Source organism: Laccaria bicolor, genomic scaffold, assembly GCF_000143565.1.
Source record: "Laccaria bicolor S238N-H82 LACBIscaffold_2 genomic scaffold, whole genome shotgun sequence".
Classification (NCBI taxonomy): Eukaryota; Fungi; Basidiomycota; class Agaricomycetes; order Agaricales; family Hydnangiaceae; genus Laccaria; species Laccaria bicolor.
This window is the reverse complement of record NW_001889873.1, coordinates 2,153,651-2,173,436: the sequence shown is the minus strand read 5'-3', so window position 1 is coordinate 2,173,436 and position 19,786 is coordinate 2,153,651. Positions and strand designations below refer to the sequence as shown.

Here is a 19,786-nt window from a genome sequence, read left to right as displayed (position 1 = left end):
TAAAACACCGTGAGTAGCGCCCGTTGGGGCAGTGTTGTGATGGGGAAGTGATTTCCACCTTGCCACAACGCGGTCTGCATGCAAGTTACATAAACTGTCCAGTGTGATTGGTGCCAAGCCGCCAAGCCAAACTTGAACACAAAGCAAAGCAGAGCAAGGCTGACTGACATTAAATACATGCACGACTGGTAAGAAATTCGAAGGAGGGCGCCAACCTTTTCTTCATCAGTTTCAAAGTGTGTTCTTACCCTTTCAATTTAATTGGACCCCGGGACCACTTGGCGTCCTGTTTTAGTCTCTTTCAAGTCTCTGTTGCTCAAGCTTGCTATCCTGCACGACGCCCTCTCTCACGCAACTGTACCCTGTGTTCCCAATCTCTTGTAAGGAGAACGATCGTCGTCAAAACAGACAACGAGAGGCTGGGTATAAACGAGGCTATGTTCCCAACGACCTCAATTTTGCGACCCTCTTCATGATGGCACTGATCGCGCCCCCACTTTTGCCACAGATAAGTAACGGAAACATCTCGTCGAAACAAAAAGCATCCAATCGCGGCTCGCCGAAGCACCGAACAAATCTGTTCAATGTAACATAATGTGGTCGTTGGTAAACAATTCACAATATTACCATACAGTACAACGATGTTGGTGGCAGAACAAGAAAGCTTATTCTGAACATCGACGACGCCTGGCCGCATCTCTGGGAACTTTTGTGTCGGACTCCAGAATCACTTTATGGACGTTATTAACAGCGTTCGCGGGTGCCTAGCTACATGGAACAAAGGTGGAGAATCGGAATGGTCAGTTTTCTCTCACTTACATCTCACCATATTCTAATTCACCCCATAGCCGCAACATTCTCATCTCTCCTCATTGTAACCCATCCAATTCTCAATGTTTGGATGTTCTTACAACTGCTTATCACACCCTCCTGGCGTCCGTTCTTTCCACCTGGTCACCAGCGCACACCCTTTCGCTAAATGCGTTCGTGGACTTCGTTCAATCGGTATTGCGTGACCTGCCCTCTTCCTCTTCTTCATCCTCGACTGCGTCCACAAATGCCTCTATATTTGGAGAGCATCTTGTAGACGTTCTTTGGTCTATTGACGCCGAATTGGATGAGACTCTGAGTGATTCCCGACTTGCCGTCACTGCATCTGCCGACCAAGGGGCACCGGCCTCAACTGTCTTGGCCAAGGCCAAGAAAGCTAAGCAGAACGCAGAAAACGACAAGGAGAAAGTACAACTCATCGTTAAGCGGCTTTTGGTACGCTTTGTGAACCTCTCATCGTGCGCGTGCAATTTTTTGATGAAAATTTGCACCTAGGAGTGTGGTATTATCAGCCCCGAGTCATGTCGAGAAAGGCTTGACTCCACAGTACTGGCAAGCGTTGGATTAATCCCCGACAAAGCATCGTTAGACAAGAAGGAGATAAGGACACGGACGGGCTTATTGTGCGTAAATTTGCCCTCTGTTTATTGATCAACTCACAAGCAACATTAGCTACAAGCAAAACAAGTTCAATTTACTTCGTGAACAGTCGGAGGGGTACAGCAAGCTAACAGTCGAGCTTACGAGTAGCTTAGGACTGGCTCACTCTCCGCAAACAGGCCGTCCGACAGAGACATATACCGCTATTGAGGATCGTGCTCGACCTGTATGGGAGAAAGTAATAAGCCTAATTGGCTACTTTGATCTTGATCCCAACAGGGCCCTCGACATCATTCTTGATGTTCTCTCAATACACTTAGCGACGCATTACACCTTCTTCCTTGCTTTACTGTCATTCTCGCCATGGCGTGCCTTATACCGGCCTCCGAAACCCCAAGAGGATAGTGCAGAGATGAATGTCGACCTCTCACCACCTTTCTCAAACAAATCACTTGAAGAGGTGCTCTCCTTGGCAGCAAAGAATAGTCCTAACCCTGCTCCATGTCCAAAAACTAGTAGTCCTCGGGTTCTTGCGCAGGTTCTCGGCTTCAAGTTTGTGTACTATCAGGTACATTTTTTACTGATTAGTCTTCGTCAACATATTAATTTTACCCCAAAAGTCTTCTGATATTGTTGAAGCTGCTCCCCGCAATTTATATCTTACCGCTGCGCTTCTGATACGAGAGGGTTTCATTACACTTGAAGATCTTTATTCGCATGTATGTGCCTTTTTTATTTGTCATTCAAGACTGATTCTTATCGAGGATGCTAGCTTCTCCCACTCGACGAAGATATGGACAACGACCGGAAAGAGTACATATCCAATGTGCAATCAAGGATATCTGGAGCCAAGACAAGTCAGCTAGCCATGTCTGCTCCACTTGAGTCGAACGCTTTATCCAATCCAAAGTATAAACCTCCGACACCGGTAGAGCAGAAAAAATCGGACGTCAAGGATACAAATCAAAAGGTCGGACTACTGAATGCCTTGCTTTCAGTGGGCGCGATGCAACCAGCAATTGCTATTATGTCCAAATTCCCGTGGCTGGTTGACGCACATCCTGAGATAGCTGACCTCATGATTCGAGTGATGAAAGCCTCTTTATCTCCCCTTTACGACAGTTTAATGGTAACCAAAGAGCGGAATGTCAGCTTTACTCAAGCTAGAGCTCGTTACGGGGCTTCAGGCGTTGCTTACCCAAACCCTCGCAAACCAGTACTCACCCTTTGGGCACCTACACCACCCAGCACCAGCACGACTGATTTCGTTTTCTTTTTCCCTGACTGGCCGGACAGAGTTCCAATCAGCTCATCTTTGGATGACTTGGAGACTGTAATTGAGCCTTTGATGCGCTTCATTGGCCTCCATGTGTCGCGGGATCCCTTGTTTTTGACTAAATTTCTGCGTCTGGGGCGTCTTCACCTGCAATCAACAGTTCCCATTGACCCTCAAACCAAGAAGCCTAACGGTGAACCAGACCCCGACAACCACGTACGCCTATTTTGGTTCCAGATCTTGAGGATGTATCTTTTACCGGCTCTGCCCCTCATACGTGGTAATGCGGTTTGCACGGTTGAGGTCTGGAATATCATTCGCCAATATGAAACCACCGCTCGGTGGCGGCTTTATGGAGAATGGAAAACAACCACCTACAAGAGCCATCCTGAACTTCGGATTCGAGAGGTCCAAGCAGATCGTGAATCAAAGGGCATCCTCCGCCGTCTCTCTCACAACACCATCGATTCCTTGTCAGGGACTGTTGCCAAACTCGCCCATTCTAACCCCTGCATCTTCTTTGCAAACGCTGTGAACCAGATCATGGCCTACGATAATTTAGCCAACGTTGTTATACAAGCTCTGCGTTACGTCACCAACATGGGCTTCGACGTTCTTGTTTTCGTCATCCTTGATGCACTCGCCAACCCAAGAAAAGAACGCGTGAAGGACGACGGCGTCAATACGTCAGACTGGCTTCAAAGTAGGTTTGTCACCATCCTCAAACTCGAAGATATCTCAATTTCTCGCAGGCCTTGCCTCCTTCACAGGAATGCTTTTTAGGCGCTATAGCGCCGATTTAACGCCAGTTCTGAGATACATCGTCCACCAGCTTCACAACGGACAAACTACAGAGATAGCTGTTCTACGTGAACTCATCTGGAAGATGGCCGGTATTGAGCCTTTGCCGAGTTTATCCGAGTCTCAAATAGCTGCTATGGCTGGCGGTCCCATTCTGCGTATCGAGGCTATCGCTTCATCTACACGGGGAGCACGATTAGACCCAGGCGACGCTGTTCTCAAAGGTCCCCAGAGACTTGGCAAGGGCCTCCTTGATTCTTCCTTAGCCCTACCACTGCTTATTCAAGTTGCTCAGCAACGTCAGGCTTGCGTATATAAGGCACCAGACGCACATTTAAAGTCTTTGGCAGGCCTTTATGATGCAGTGCGTCTACATTCTCTCACAGTTTATCTTTTCTGAGTTCGCCGCTCAGACGCATGGTGTTTTGCTACAATATCTCGAACTACTCACGTCGCCTTCGGTCGTTTCCCCTCAAGATTATGCAAATAAAGTCATTCCATCTATCGCGGAACTTGCAGAGCGCTACGGTCTATGTGCTCCTATTTGCATGCAAATCATTCGTCCAGTATTGCATACATCACTGCTGGCAAGCATTTCATTTCTTTCGTCTTGCGTGTCTGATCATCACTCCAGTCTTCCGCATTGGCGATGCAAGAACAGGAACGAGCTGCTAACGAGGAAGTTGAGAAACGTCTGAAAGCTGCTCTGCTTACAAAGCGAGAACCAGGAACGGCGGCATCTCGTATCGCTTCTCCCGCCATAGGAACTCCTGCATCTGAGATTTTAGCAGATGCAAAACAACCACCAGACGAATCATCAGGTACAGATGAAATTCTCATGGAAGTTGATGCAACCTCCGCGCCGATCATTCAAAGCACAGATGTAAGTGTTTTTCAACCAGACGTTTCTCCAGCCAAAACTCGCGACTTTCAGAGCCCCTGGCTACCTGAGCTGGAAGCCCTTTTTGAGGACATCAAAAAAATCGCGCCCGGCAACGCTTATGATGTCATTGGGTAAGCCCCTTGTCAACATCCAATCAATTGACACTAAAGCATTCCGAATACTTTTAGACCTGGTTTCTACCTCACATTTTGGCAGCTTTCAACATATGATTTAGTTCCTCCTTCGGCGAGGTACAACGAAGAAGGTGCCGCCTTGCGCATCTTGAGCCGCCAAGAAGATTCGAAATATATTGCGGCAGACCGTTCAGCTGACCGCTCCAAGCGTTTGACAGCATCCTCCCACCGAACTCGTCGTGATCGCTACAATCACTTCATAAATACCCTTGCGCAAGAATTCAAGGAACAGACCCTATCCCGGGCTTTCACCATGAAGCGCCTGGCTCGGGAGAAGCAACATTGGTTTGCGCAATGTAGGAATCTCTCAACCTATCTCATTTTCGTTCGCCATATTGACTCCCACATTATCTAGCTACCAAAGCCATGATGTTGGTGAACTCGCTTATTGAGCATTGTATTCAGCCACGGTGTCTTCTTTCACCTATGGATGCCGACTTTTGCGCCCAATTTATCAAAGTCATGCATACTCAAGGTACCCCTGGTTTTCACACACTCATGTGCTATGACAAGGTATTCATTCCCTGTTGTCCCTAGTTCCTCCCTCCTGATATGCTTCCTTCTTAGCTATTGGGGGATCATGTCAAAGTCGTCTTATTCTCCTGCAGCGAGTATGAGGCTCGTAACTACGGTATAATTTCATAGCCTTCGTCATTGTTACCCTGCTGATTCTTCACTAGGTCGTTTCTTATTGGGCGTACTGTCGGATCTTCATAAATGGCATCTGGACGAAGCAGTATATATGCAAGATAATCGAACCAAAATTGGCGGGAAAACTGTGCTCCATCCTGGCCTTCAAAGAGTCCTCTCATACAAGACTGTTCAGCCTGATAGTCTTTTGAAGTGGGATGCGTTTCGGCAAATTTTGCGCAAATGGCATCGTAAATTGGCGAAGGTAGCGACCACTTACCTATTTCCTACCCTGTGACCTCTAAGTCTCTGGTACAGTGCTTCGTCGAGTGCATCCAAACCGGAGAGTTTATGCACGTTTACAACGCAATCATCGTCCTGAAGGAGATTATCACCGTGTTTCCTTTGGCTGAGGTCACAGATACTGGAGCTGCGCTTGATATTACTATGGATCGCTTTTTAGAGACGGAGGAACGGGGCGATTTGAAGATCCTTGGTCGAGCGTGAGTTTCGCATTGATGTAAAAAAACTCTCGACTGACAATTCGTATTTCAGATACTCCGCTAGCCTGAAGAAACGAGAAACCTTCTGGGCAATGTCGAAACTATCAGGAAAGGTTTGGTCTCGTCATTTTACATCATGTGAAGCGTTTTTGACGCAGCTTATGAAGTCGAACGGAAACGCTTCTCCGATGCTGTTGACGTCCGGAAGCAGTCCAAGCTCAGAGAAGTTGAAGAGTGCTCTCCCTCCTACCAGCGGTGGGCCCGTTTCTCAACCAGCTGCTGTAAACGATGGACGCCGTAGTACAGTACAACCGCCTTCAACACCATCCGCTCCACGAGCTCAAATCGCAACTGCAACTCAATCTGCAGTAGAGAAATCGACCATAGGTCCTTTAAACTCAGCTAAACTTGCGATGGAGAGGTAGGCAATTTAGAACCAGTTTTGTAGCAAATCTAATTATCTCGTAGCATCCCTCGGCCAGAGGTTGTTAAGCGGGTTCGACCGGACCGCAGTGATTCTCCCAAGCTCACTACTGACGCATCGGTGCATCCAAAGACCGATTTGACAGTTGTGGACCGCAAAGTTTCAAGCCTTGTCCCTGCCGACGCACGAGAATCCCCTCACAGCCCACACTTCAATAGTCCTGCTAATATTGACGCCTCCCGCTACCAATCAGCCACCTCTTTACCAAATTACCGCCCTCTAGATGATAAAACACCTCGCTTAGACGGCCATCCCGATATGCCACCCCCTTCAGTCCCAAGTCAGACCGCATCGGCTCAGGAACTTAGGGAAACCGCGAGACAATCCATTCGTCCAGACAAGGTGGAGAGCAGAAGTCAGAATGGATCTGCGGCCCCATCGCCTCGTCTCCGGTCGCCATCGCCTTCTAGTCGCCCTGGGACAAGAAATGGCAGTTCTGACAGTCGTGCCAGTGGAGGGAAGTCACGCTCAGACCGAGGGAATGCTGATGGCGGTTCGGATGAACGGCGGTCAGACAGGGAGAGCAGGCATGACGCTCGCGATGCAGGAACTCTTGGACGCCGCGACAGTCTCACACACAACCGCGGAGATCGGCCCAATAGAGAGCGAACCTCTACCCGGGAAAGTGACAAGGATAGAGAAGACAAAGACCGAGGGCGTGATCGACACAGCGAAAGAGACCGTGAGAAAGATAGAGAACGCGACCGTGACAGAGAACGTGATCGGGAACGTGACCGTGATCGTGATCGTCACCGCCGCGACGATAAAGATCGGGAACGAGATGCAAGAAAAGACCGTGACGGGACTGTTACAGGTCGTGTTGCCACAATAGCATCTCAGGATGACCGGGGCCTTCCTACTCGCCCCGATCTTTCGCGACACCGGCACCCTCTCCAAAACGGTGATGATGGTCTTGGAAAGAGAAGACGCCCTGCAGATGATGACGTGAGTAAATCCATTGCACAACGTGGGAAATTATTCACTCCTCTCAAGCCAGAGCGAGGTTCAAAACGAAGCGCTCGCAAGGAAGGTCATCGTGATGAACGTGGTCGTCGATTTCCTGAAAAAGATAGCCACGACAGGACCCGCGAATCTGACCGGCGACGTAAGGATCGCGATCCGGAGAACGAGGGACGTGCTTCACCCTTGGATAAGGTATGTTGACTTCATATGCTTTGCAATGGTGTTTAAGTAAGCGCAGGTAAACGAGAAGAGGTTACCTGACGGTCCCCTATCAAGCAAAATATTACCACCCTCTGCACCGCGGGCCATGGCTAGTGGCGCAGATTCTGCAAGATCCAAGGCTGATCAGAATTCAGGCCGTGAACGCAGCCGCGACACTCTACCTAAATCATCTGGGTCGAGCAGTAATCCGCAACCTACGCAGGCCGGGAGCCTACGATCTCGCATAGGCGAAAAGGAGATGCCACCTTCCGCACCTTTATCTTCGCCTATCCCATATCGCAGTGACCCTTCACGGAGTGAAGACGACCGAGATGGTGGTAGGAAACGGACCGCTTCAGGTACAGCCAACTTCTCAACCTGAAAGGGTAACATTATTAACGCTTTATTCTAGACCGTGAAAAGGATTCCAGTGAAATTCCCCCAGGTCCAGACAATGACCAGGCCATGCAGGCCCCCAAGCGACCTCGAATAAATCGGAATCGTTATAATTCGAACTCGCACGCTATCGCAAGGAAATTATTGCCTATTGATCCTCTAGCTGGTGACAAGAGCCAACGAAGACAAGATTGAAATCACATTTTGTAGCATAGTTTTCATGTAGTAAAATTGGTTATCCGAATTTGCAAGAACGTTGCTTTCTTTGCATTCAATTCGATATATGACAAAGATAGATCATGAGTTGCACGAGTTGAATCGTTGTAAGTAATGTTGAAGTAAGCGATGGCTTACTTGCTCTTGATGAGTGTGAGGAATTCTTCCCTAGTCTTTTGTTGTGTGCGGAAGCATCCCAACATGCAAGATGTTACGGTGATTGAACCAGGCTTTTGGACGCCACGCATGGTCATACAGAGATGCCTGTAGAACAAAACATCAGCAGGTTGACCTTCATCCCATCCAAAGGGAGGAGGGATTACGTTGCCTCCATAACAACTGCCACTCCGCGGGGTTTGATGGCTTCTTGAACCGCAATAGCAATCTGTTTCGTGAGACGCTCTTGTACTTGCAATCGCCGACTAAAGGTTTCCGCTATCCGTGCGAGCTTCGAAAGCCCCAATACTAGTTGGTTGGGGATATACGCTATAGCGATCTGACAACTCCACTGTTAGGAAAATGTGAGTCAAGGGAGAAGGGCGGTGACAAACTTTTCCTGTAAACGGTACAAGGTGGTGTTCGCACAAACTAGAGATATCTATGTCTCGGACAAGAACCATCTCGTCGTGATCTTCGGCAAAAACAGCATCGTTGATAACGTCTGCACAGGTGTGAGCACTCAAGCCTGTATCCCCGAAATGGCAGTCACCTGCTAGTCTCTCTTCATATCCTCGTGTCATCCACATAATAGCTTGCGCATAACGCTCTGGCGTGCGTTGGAGCCCTTCACGATCGGGATCTTCACCGATGCATTCAAGGATTGTGCGGACGGCCACGGCCATCCTTTTCTCCCTTGCTGATTTCTCTTCAGCCGTTGCATTGAGCCGGGAGACCGTCGACTTGGCTACGGGAATATAAGGGCTGATAAGCAATAGCATGTGGGCCAAAAGACTCACCAGGCCAGCCGAGGCCATTTGGGTCTGGCACGAGCGAACTTAAGCGAGAAAGTGGGAGGGAGGCAGCATCAACCTTTTGGGATGCTACAATTGGCGTAGAAAGCCCTGATCTACGGAAGCCATAGCCCTCTCGAGGACTCGGTGGGATTGTATGAGTGATCGGAACAGTGTCGGAAACAACATCGAGATCGTTTGTTATGAGGTTTTGCTGCACTTGCAGACGTTCGAGGCTGTCGGACAGTGCGTTGACATGGTTGGCGTCAGCGGGAGTGGTCATGAAGGAAGAAGAAGAGATGAATATTTTGCTAAGATTCCAAAATTAATTGGGATTGCATTTACAGACACGCTGCCGTCCCCAGTCTACTACACCGCCACAAGGCCATATAAACAGCCGGTACGTCGTCCCGCCATTTTTCAGTTTCCCTGTTCTCGATTTGGTTATCTCAAGGGGAATGTCCAGTTTTATTTCGCTCCCAATTTTTTTTTTCAAGTTGGCAACATCAACTCCGTACTCTGGGTCCTTGCTACCATATATGCTCGCCCTGTACAGCCTACACCAATGTCGCCCGCACCGCAATTAGACGGCCATAAAAAACCTCCGGATCTCATCTATGAACTGACAAAAAGACGGCACAAATGAGCAGTTTGGGGCCGCACCTCGTCAGCTATAAAGTCAGCCACTCTAGACGCGCTTGTCAAACTCCTACTGGTCCAGCATGCGTCACAGGAAGGGCTCTCGTCGCGCGCAGGTACTCTCAGATTTTCGCATACCCCCGCACGGCCAATCGTTTGCCACCAAATCTCCAAAATGGTGTGCCCCCGAAACGGTGTACGACGCCTGGTTATCTTCCCGAGCGATGCCTGGCAAGACAGGCGCCTTTCTTGTTCCAGGTGCACCAAGGCCTCTCACTCGTGGGAATGCCAGATTGGCCCTCTTTGTCCTGCAGAAATGCATTTTCGACTTTGTGATGTTTTTCTACCCAGTTTTCTCTTTCAAATTTTAACAACGGTCCTATAGCTCAAAGTTTTATGGAGTTTGCATCCACTACGCACAACGCTCATGATGACCCTGAATATTGTTCGAAGCCTTTTCCCGGCCTTCCGAGGTTACTCTCAGGTTAGCTCTCAAATTTTTTTCTTAGCACAGTCAGGTAATGTTGATTTTAGGCTCTCATTGTTGACGAGGTTAGCTACCTTCTCCGATCCACTTGCTTCACGCCGAACTTTTCCTTCTGACAGTTACAATCTCTGATCGTGTCGGGTTGTTTCACGTGGTCCCGTCTTCTCTGGTTGATTACTTCAGAGATTCTTAGACGAATGGTTGAAGGATTGCTCGATTCATATTCGTCAGTTGCTCTCGACTTTTTTTTTCCTGCCGTTTATTTTACTTGGAACAGGGCATCGAACGAATCTATTGTACTAAGCTCAGCTCGATTTTTTGTCGAGTATAAACAAATGGAGCATCGCGTTCGATTAGATGTCCCCACTCTTGCAGACCCCCTCGTCCGCGACCTTCTACAAGAATCCGACCTTTTCGCACGTTCCTTCAGTGGAGGAGGGTTTGGATTCTTGTCTCCGTTGGACTTTGTTAACGTCTTTTCCTCCACGATCGAGATTGCCTCCCATCTTTTCCTTGTCGTATCCCTTACCCGTGGTATCTCCCACTTTGGTGTTCTCTTCCTCGCTGTTATTTCCGCCCTTCTACCACTAGTTCTCTCCTGGTTTCATTGCTCAACCGGTCCGGAAGACTCACCTTCTGATATGCGAGAGGCTAGAGCGGCGGATCGTCAAGAAAGAATGCGAAACATGGCGTACAGCGAGGCGTACCGTCCAGAGATTGCGCTCTTTGGCCTTGGAGATTGGATCCTAAAGTCTTGGTCGGGCGCGAGGAGGATTGTCCTCACTTCCGAACATCCTCCTCACCAACGCGCATCCTCGGTCCTCGCTCATTTCAACCTTGCAGATCTGACGTATGCACTGCAAAACGTCAGTCCAATATTCAAATTCACTGCCAAGCCGCATTGACCCACTCTTGTAGATCTCACTTCTCCTTCTGCTTCAGAGTTCGTCGACTTCATTGGGATCATTGACTATATACCGAAGCTCTATCCAATGCTTAATATATGCGTCAGGGAGCCTCGTTACGACGGTCAAAATGGCTTTCCAAGGAATCTTCCTTACATCTGCTTTTTGTGCAAGTATGAAGTTAAAGCCCCGTTTGCAGCCAAAGAACGAGGAATTAGTTCCTTACAGTTGTGGAGCTTATGGGCCGAGTATTGATGTCAGGCAAGTGCTTGATTATCGAGAAGCAAATAATATCTGATGATCGAGCAGAGAGTTATCTTACACATATCCTGGCTGCACTGAGCCAGCACTGAGAAACGTGAATTTGTCAATCAAATCAGGCGAGACTCTTGCAATTGTTGGCTACAATGGATCTGGTACCGTGACACAGCATCCTCCCTGACAATTTCTGACACACTGCTTCTCAGGCAAATCTACACTTGCTAGAATATTGCTTCGAATTGTCGACTATGATCAGGGGTCTTTGCTGATTAATGGCGTCGAACTTCGGCATTATAGCCCTTCGGAATACCATCGACATTTAAGCGCTGTCTTCCAAGGATTCTCCAAATTCAACTCTTCGGTGAAGGAAAATGTTGGATTGGGTAACGTTGACAAGATGGGTTACAGGCCTGCGATCGATGCGGCAGTCCATCTTGCCGAAGCTGGTAACCTCGTGGCTTCGTTGCCTGATGGGCTGAAAACGCAGCTCGAAAGTCCTGGTTTTGAGTCCATCTCGTATCCAGGCTATATGTGTGGTCACGCGCAACGACATGGATTATCTGGTGGGGAGGTAAGTTCGCGTCAAGCAACGTGTTTAATTATCTTCCAAACAATTCTTTTTTCCAGTGGCAGCGAATTGCTCTCGCCCGTGCCTTCATGAGAGCAAACGAACCCGACGTCGACTTACTTTTATTCGACGAACCCGTACGAGTCCACTTGCTAGACTACTTCTTTAACCCCTGACATTCAACGTAGACCTCTTCTCTGGACGCACACGCACAAAATCAAATTTTTGATACTATCACGAAGATCTCCCGGACACCATCGGGTGAAAGGCGGAAGACAGTCATATTTATAACGCATCGCCTTTCAACTGCACGCCGTGCGGACAAGGTTGCTATGATGGAAAATGGGGTGAGCCAACTTCCGGTCACACTTCTGAAATGTTCATGCTCACCCGCCTGCTTAGACGATTTCTGAGTTTGGAACACATGATGAATTAATTGAAAAGAACGGTCCCTACGCGGCCCTGTACCACGCGTCCATCTAGCAATGCTTTAATCTATACCAGTAATAGTCAAATTGTAGCATAAATACATTATATCAATCATCTGGTTTCACAGATATTTTTCCTCAAGAAAGCTCCCGCATCGAACGATCCACAAATGAAATGAAACCATGGGCAACGAAGGCGTCCACAACACCTCCATCATTCTCCGAGGTTAGCTCTGGAAAGGCCTCCGAAGAACCGTGAACGCCAACAATCAATTCTGCACTCCTAATACCGTCAATCAGTGACGGAACTTGAACCTTGGAAGTCGCTCATCAGTATTCCACCTGCTTTCGTTGATCTCAAATGCTTACCAGAAGTTCAGCATCAATAAAAATGCCTAAAAGATTGTTTCCCTTGGCAAATTCAACTGCAGAGCCGACATTGGAGACCCTTTGATCGGTAATTCCTGACTCCTGGCCAAACGAAGGCCTCCCACAGTGCGATCTAAAGAAAACAGGATCTAAGACATGTGTTAGCCTGACCCGTACAAAGCCCCCCGTCAATGGTGAAGCTCACAATTCGGTTGCTTCCAATTTAGAGCCGAACAGACATCTGGAAGAAAGGAGGAGAAGGAAAATTTCCTGCGCAGGTGGCTCGTCTCGACAGAGGCAGAAACATTGTGGATAGTTCGCAAAACACAGTCGACAAAGTCATTCAGATCTGGTCGGCGGCTAGTGGAGGGCACTTGCTTTGATAGTTGCGGGTACATCAGTTCCAAATTGACGTTGACGTCGATCGGCAAAATCTAGAAACACAGCAAATACGCATATTTTTGGCTGCCAAGCCATGAGAGGGGAAACGAATCCCTCACCTTCAATAGTTGTTCAAGTGACAGTAATGATTGTGATATCAATTGCGGCCAGTTGCCTTTCGGTGTCGAACCTTGAGAAATTGACAAATCTTTTCCTAAAGAACGCGCAAGTTCCTCAAATTGTACGAGAGTCACATCCGTAACGCCAAGTTCAAAGGTAGTTCCTGGGAGCAGCCAGGCAGCGTAAACCACAGGATGAAGATCCCGAGTAACTTGAATGGCAACATGCAGATAGTTTCCATATAAAGATGTGATGGTCAACGCCTGGCCGCTACCAGTGCTTACTGAAAACGCAGGAGATGTATGCGCGGAACCACCGGCATGGCTAGGACGCCTTACTTCGCGAGAAATTCCCGATAATGCAGTATTTTTCGAAGATATCGATGTAGATTTCCAATATGTTTCAACGTCCCCGCCAACTTCAAGCGTGACACCTTCGAAGGATGTAATGATATTGATTTCAAAATAAACCTATTTGATTGAAGTCAAGAATCAATCAAGATGAAAGGAGGGACGTTACCTCGCCAATGATATGTAAACGATGGTCGAGAATCGGCAATGTAAAACCTTGATTATTCTCAATTCCTGAAAACAAGGAGGGCAATGCGACGGCTCGGCCAATTGTTTTTGTGCCAAAATTTGGATATATAGAAAATTCCAATGACAGGCTATCGAGAGATGGCGTCTGGAATGCAAAAGTTCCCGCCTGCGCTCTCTGAGGAAGAGACATGGTGTATGGAGCCGAGTTGACGTTTGGGCTAGTTGTCATAACAAGTTTCAGTGGCGTTGTCGCCAGAAGGTATTCGTCTTTAAAGAATGGACTGATGAGACGATGGTGAACACGAACGCCAGATGCTTCTTTTGATTTCTTCGAAGATTGACCGATCGAAACTTGGACGAGGTGGCTTTTGACGAGATAGTTGTGTCCGTAAACTCGATGGGGCATGATAGGCGGCGGCAGCGAAAGGGATGGTATCATATCTATTTCGAACTCGCCTGACAACCCGGGGTCTGACTGGGGAGACTTGTTTGACATGATTGGGAGGTTCATTGTATCAGGACTACTTTTCAAGGCAGCGAGAAGAGAGGAAAGGACCTGCTGATGGCCATACCATGCAGCGTAATGAGCAGCTGAATGACCTAGTTCATCTTGTAGATGGACGCGGCAACCAGCATCGAGAAGAACGAAAACACAGCCATCGTGACCATGACGCGCTGCATGGAACAACGGGGTCCATTCGTGATATTTGTCTCGGGTGTCCCATCCCTCCCGATGGAGAAGCAGCTTGCAAACATCAGTGTGACCTTCCTGTGCTGCGAGATGCATTGGGTATTCTCCGTTCGAATTTGGCATACAGGAAGCCCCGTGTTTCAGTAAAAGAACGACCACATCTACATGCCCTGCTTGAGCGGCGAGAGACAAAGGACTCAGGTCACCGGAGGATGTAGGAGACTGGGCTGGTACGTGTCCTTCTTCCAACAATACACGAATGCAGTCTGCATTTCCTTTCATTGTGGCATAAAGAATGGGGCTATAGTTGTCTCGATCTAGAGTATTTGGCGGAACGTTGACATTCAAAAGTTGTTGACAGACAGAGGAGTGGCCGTTCATAGCAGCGTAATGAAGGGCCGTACGACCATACAAGTCTGACTTGTCCACCTGCACACCATGTTGAATGCAAAGATCAACCAGCCGCTGAGTTCCAGCTATGGCGGCCTCGTGTAAGCAGGTACGTTCGTTAATGTCGTCAATAAAGTTGAAATCGAAAGGGGAGGAAAGAGTTGAGAGAATCAAATCTCCCAACTCAGGAGGTGCTTCAATGATGACGTTCCAAAGGATGCGAGTTATGTTTGTTCTGCCTGCAGGTTGTTGACTGAGAAGCTCCGAGTAATGAACGCAATTAATAACTGCGGCAGAGTCGGATGCTGCAACCGCTTTATGAAAATTATTTTCGAGATCCCAGAATGGGCCGATAGGTGTCCGCTCAGTCATGATTTGTTGAGCAAAGATATCGTTTGCTCCAGGCCCCTCAAACTGGAGGCCAGAAGACAAGTCGGTAATATCCAAAAGGCATGTAGCAGCTGTGTCAGCGAGTTCTGATATGAGCTGTTACAACGAATTCTGAGAATGTCGGGGCACTCGAAAGGGAAATACGAACCTGTCTATTGAATACAGGTTGGACATCAACCTGACGAGCAAGGTATAACTCTTTAGTGGTTGACGTAGATCGTTTATCGTATTTCTTGAGTATTTTTCGGAACCCCGTAGCGTTTATTTCCACAAATTGCTGAGTGATCACCAGTCCATACGTTACAACACCGAGCCGAATTATGGTTGCATACCTGAAGCTTTCCCAAATCTCTCTCCAGAAGTCGGAAACCTTCTTCCACTGCGCTCCATTCGACGCGGTTCTGGCCAGTGTCCCCCGTTGTTTCTGGGAGCCCCCTCATCGCAGCAGCCCTTCGCTTCGAAAGAAGGGTTTCCATCCGCAACTTGAGCTCAGCTTCCTTTTGCAAGTAGAACGCGTTTATCTGCAGTTGTATAAGCCAAACTCTAGAAAAAGGGTCGCCATGAAAAATACCTTTTCCAACTCCCTCTCAAGTTTGAAAAAAAATGCGGCCTTGTGCGCTTGAAAATCCGGACCTCGTCCAATATCATTCCCAGATGCTGCAAAAAAAGGCGGCTGTCCAGGGCTACCTGTCGGCGATGCTGCAGGGCTTCGAGCATGCGTGGACTGTGATAGGGGCTGGGGCAACAGCGGCGTCAAATGATAAGGCGGACGAACCCCCAGAGCGAGCGCTGCAGCCTCGGATGCAGGGCGATTGGCAGCAAGTGAAGATATGATTTTCTTCAAGAACTTGTAGTCTAGGTAGTACGCCGACCATCCAGGGACTTGGTGGGCTTGTATGTGTTTGCCGAACTAAGTAGAGGCATGAGTGCGTTTGGAGGCGGCATGGAAAACCGCAAGTACCTTCATATTTACAGCCGATATCGTAAGTCGTCAGGTTGTGAGTAAACCTCAGGAGGCCTCAGATCTAGTTACTACAGTGGAACCCGCCATGGACGAAGAAAAGCTTGTACCCGTAATTTGTTTAGCCTGATGCGGAACAGAGGCTCCGATGGCGACAAACGTGCGGGAGGCACTGGTTTAAGCATAACCCACTCTTCCTACCCTCAGTCCAAGATGTATTCCGCAAAGTATTATAGAAATCTAATCTGATGTGCCCCAATGCGTCCTCCACATAAATCGATAAGTATCGGACTTAATTAACCCCTCAAGGCTAACGAACGTGCGCTCGTCGTCCAACTACACTCCTAGACCAGCACTTTTCTTAGTTGCCAGACTCGTGCTGGAAGAAGGGTCACCGGACATCTCCCGCATTTCTCGACCTGGTCATATGCACACCGGTAACAGAACACATACCCTGACGGCAATGCGGTTGCGTTATTGATGCCGTTCTGGCAGACCGGACACATCCCAAATGCCTTTTTGTCAAATGGAATTCCTTGTGGATGAGGTTGAAGTAAACGAGGCGGCGGGACCGCAGGACCAAGGGGAGAAGTCGATAATGATCGTGCAGGTGACCCAGGTGAGTACCACCACTCCAAGAACTTGATGAAGAAGATGGCAGTAGGGAGGGCGAATCGAAGGGATTCCAGGAGGAGCCGTGACAATGCAAATATTGAACGTCGCAAGCGTGCTATTCGTCCGAGGACGCTTACGGGTAACGTTTTCTTCTGCTCCGCCGCTGAACGCTACGCCACGTTAGTTGGTCGGAAACACCGTAAAACGGGAGCTTACAAAATCATCAACCCCGAGGCGTCGTATATCTAGGCCTATCCAGGATAACCACGGCCGATGAACTGGACGTTGATCAAAGAGATATGCAACGTTCCAGAGCAGCAACCATCCTTCAAACCCGGCATTAATCCACGGGTAGACAGCTTTAAACCCTCGACGGAATTTTTCCTTGAGGCTCTGTAAGATGTCTTATTAGGTATACCAGTAGAGAATTCAATTTCAATACTTGATCTGTAGTTTCACGTATTTGTCGACCATCCACCTCGCTGTCCAGGATATCAGCTGCAACGCCCCCTCCCAATTCTTCAAAATAATCTTGCGCTTTCGCCCTGACGTAGGGTACACCGACCTGGTGAAATTTAAGGGATTATTTCATCCGGGTGACGGTGAAAGAAGTGTACAAGAAAGAGGAGGCAACGCCAAATCTCCTGACTCCGCAGACTTTCCCCACTTGGTATGCCCCCAACAGCAACCTTTGTTTTCTCGGCTTCGATGTACGGTCTACGGCGGCGTTTTAGTCCATAGAAATTTTCTGAGAAAGACGCGTCTGGGACCTGTATTGGAAGCTGACAGAGATGGTAACAGACAAGGTGCGTACTGTGCTTCTTCAAGTAATGTCTCTCGACGATGAACATAATGACGGCATAAAACTCCTCGTGCCGGTTGACGATGCGTAACAAATAACGGGGATACCGTTGTGCAAAGACCTACCGAATGGAGGGTCAGTCTCATTCGCGAAAAGAGGCATAGTCTTACCGCCAAAACATACTTCAAAGCAGGCTGTAGAAGGTCCTTCAACTGCTCCTGCGCAATGAGTTCAAATAATGACGGTTTAAGGGGGTCTTCTCCAACGTCATTGAAGAACTCCATGAATATTATCGTTGAATGACTTTGCGCAACCTTGATTCTCTCCGGATCACATGCTTCCTCCGACACTACAACGACCGGCGAGCGATACTGATCGTCAGATATGTATATCCTGAAATCCTGGATGCATCGCATGCTATATCAACATCGATGGTCAGCGCTTGTGCCTCATTGCATTGCCGTGGTTTATGGCTGGTGAACGTCCTACTTACACGCTGTTTTGACATACTACATAAACTGCAATAGATCAGCGAACATCACAACGTCGTTTTGCTTTCTCAACCGCCACCATATGTTCAACGGATTCCACGCAATGGCGCCCTCCGATGCTGAACTAGCAACACAGTGTTTGACAGAGGAGGGCAATTATCGCTTCACGACATTCTCAGCTTCTGATGCGGTGACTCTTGTAAGCTATCAGCGTCGGCTAGCTCACTCCCTTTGAGAAATCGTTGCCAGGGACTGTCGGTTCGCAAACGATTTCGTGCATCATCCCGACACATAAAGGGTAAAGGTCTTGTATTATCGATCCAGACGATTGCAGGTCATACCCTCTTTGCGTGTACTGTTGGCGATTTGGGTCACGTCAGTGGAATTGGCGATGTTAGCCTGGACAGCTGGGCCTGCCTGGAGGGGATGATCAATGTTGTACGGCGCACTGGCCACTCCAGCTTCTACGTCGAAAAAGGCATGAGTGCAATGGGAAAAACTCCAAAGCAAATGGGAATCCAGGGGGAATTTCGCGTCAATGGTGGTGGTGATTATATTTATTGGTTCTTCTGAAACTCAAACGTTATACTGACCAGCTTTTACAGCCTTTCCGATTTGGTTGGAAGTAGGAATTGCCATGATCGATTCTGGAGTGCTTTCATGCTCACGGGCGACGTTAGAGTGCATCCTGTTGCCCAATTGCCATCGCAGCCTGTTACTCTGGAGCCTCACAAGAAGATCACAATGTGCGTGCGCTCTTGGTCGTTTTGCGGGATATCGAGTAACGGGAGAGGCAATTTAGTTGATTGTCACAACAATTCGAGATTATCTGAACAAGCAGCACAGAAATAGCCAAACACATTTGCCGAACATACCTGTGCCAACATTACCTGTAGTTCCTCAACGTGAAAGCACGGTGCGAGCCTTTGTCAATTTGGTCGGCACGAAGGCTAACAGCGTACATGAAAAGGATTGGCTTCCAGACCCAGCCGCAAGTGGCTCTAATCAACAGGAAGAATCGCCGTTTGAAGAACGTTATGAGCGTGAAGATTAGCATGAAGATGGAAGGGGACTGCATCGAAAGGAGGTAATGTTTATGTATGTAAGACCTGGACACTACTCGCTGTGCTCCTCCTCAATCTCTTGCCACTGCTTGGGGTATGACAATACTCTGATGGATTCTATTCAAATCATTCAATGAGAATGAGAGGGATAGGCTGACTTTGAGGTGATAGCTTACCATGTCTCAGGAAAATTTGGCGCTGGCCTTGAGGTGTCGCGGCGTCTGCGCCAGGTTCAGGCTCCCGTAGTTCGAAATTAGCCTCCACAAAAACCTTCGACCCTTTCTTGAGTGTCCGAAGGTACTTGTTGGTGCCATCTTGGAAAGATAAAATCTTGTGAAAGGTTGCAGTTGAGGGGCGGCGTTCTGGAAGTGAGTCAAATAGTAGTTTCAAGACCATTAGGCAGCTTTCGTACCTCCGTTGGCGTCGGCGGGTGGGGGAGGGTAGTTTTGAGTTGCAACAGTGTACCTGGATAGGGAGTTGAAGACTGGTCTCTGCGAGTTAAGTTGGTGAACTACGAACACCACGTATTCTTTTTCGGTCTTAGTCACCCGAACATCTGGCTCTCGGACGAGGTTGCCAACAAGAACAAGTCTTGCAAGGTCAGCTTTGCGAGCTGATGAAGTTGAAAAAGACTTTTTTGAAAAAGAAATAAGTCCATTAATGATCTGTCTGTCTCTTAAAATGAAAAGCTTACACGAGCAGGGAACGCACGCGATGTAGCACGGAGGACGGAGAACATACTGACAAGAGCTTGTAC

At 48.3% G+C, this 19,786-nt stretch overlaps 6 protein-coding genes across 6 annotated transcripts; 3 read left to right on the top strand and 3 right to left on the bottom strand.

Annotated features, from left to right (window-relative positions):
* Positions 1-734: 734 nt before the first annotated feature.
* Positions 735-7,957, top strand: LACBIDRAFT_305781 (uncharacterized protein; the record flags this gene model as incomplete). Its single annotated transcript, XM_001875280.1, has 20 exons — positions 735-799; positions 849-1,266; positions 1,327-1,454; positions 1,504-1,999; positions 2,052-2,150; positions 2,204-3,410; positions 3,460-3,872; positions 3,922-4,095; positions 4,143-4,391; positions 4,443-4,522; positions 4,580-4,881; positions 4,941-5,098; positions 5,153-5,216; positions 5,266-5,480; positions 5,534-5,718; positions 5,771-5,831; positions 5,886-6,139; positions 6,187-7,357; positions 7,404-7,725; positions 7,779-7,957. The coding sequence occupies 20 exons, from the start codon at positions 735-737 to the stop codon at positions 7,955-7,957; spliced, it is 6,240 nt and encodes a 2,079-aa protein (XP_001875315.1).
* Positions 7,958-8,006: 49 nt separating this feature from the next.
* Positions 8,007-9,181, bottom strand: LACBIDRAFT_171534 (uncharacterized protein). The gene is made up of 5 exons (XM_001874720.1): positions 8,935-9,181; positions 8,688-8,882; positions 8,530-8,639; positions 8,302-8,474; positions 8,007-8,242 (listed from the first exon to the last, which is right to left on the bottom strand). The coding sequence occupies exons 2-5, from the start codon at positions 8,818-8,820 to the stop codon at positions 8,113-8,115; spliced, it is 546 nt and encodes a 181-aa protein (XP_001874755.1). The 5' UTR covers positions 8,821-8,882; positions 8,935-9,181; the 3' UTR covers positions 8,007-8,112.
* A 469-nt stretch (positions 9,182-9,650) lies between these two features.
* LACBIDRAFT_305779 (uncharacterized protein) lies at positions 9,651-12,271 on the top strand (the record flags this gene model as incomplete). The annotated part of the gene is made up of 11 exons (XM_001875279.1): positions 9,651-9,899; positions 9,953-10,051; positions 10,102-10,119; positions 10,174-10,280; positions 10,332-10,920; positions 10,973-11,220; positions 11,269-11,375; positions 11,427-11,791; positions 11,848-11,925; positions 11,977-12,135; positions 12,191-12,271. 11 exons carry the CDS (start codon positions 9,651-9,653, stop codon positions 12,269-12,271), a joined length of 2,100 nt encoding a protein of 699 aa, XP_001875314.1.
* Positions 12,272-16,401: 4,130 nt separating this feature from the next.
* Positions 16,402-17,758, bottom strand: LACBIDRAFT_182157 (uncharacterized protein; the record flags this gene model as incomplete). The annotated part of the gene is made up of 6 exons (XM_001874719.1): positions 16,402-16,824; positions 16,871-17,056; positions 17,091-17,237; positions 17,290-17,435; positions 17,487-17,595; positions 17,645-17,758. The coding sequence occupies 6 exons, from the start codon at positions 17,756-17,758 to the stop codon at positions 16,402-16,404; spliced, it is 1,125 nt and encodes a 374-aa protein (XP_001874754.1).
* A 289-nt stretch (positions 17,759-18,047) lies between these two features.
* On the top strand, positions 18,048-18,767 carry LACBIDRAFT_305776 (uncharacterized protein; the record flags this gene model as incomplete). Its single annotated transcript, XM_001875278.1, has 3 exons — positions 18,048-18,164; positions 18,215-18,512; positions 18,562-18,767. 3 exons carry the CDS (start codon positions 18,048-18,050, stop codon positions 18,765-18,767), a joined length of 621 nt encoding a protein of 206 aa, XP_001875313.1.
* A 487-nt stretch (positions 18,768-19,254) lies between these two features.
* Positions 19,255-19,664, bottom strand: LACBIDRAFT_164012 (uncharacterized protein; the record flags this gene model as incomplete). The annotated part of the gene is made up of 3 exons (XM_001874718.1): positions 19,255-19,391; positions 19,442-19,494; positions 19,549-19,664. Coding segments are annotated over 3 exons (306 nt in total), but the record flags the coding sequence as incomplete, so codon positions are not given.
* Between the last annotated feature and the right edge of the window lie 122 nt (positions 19,665-19,786).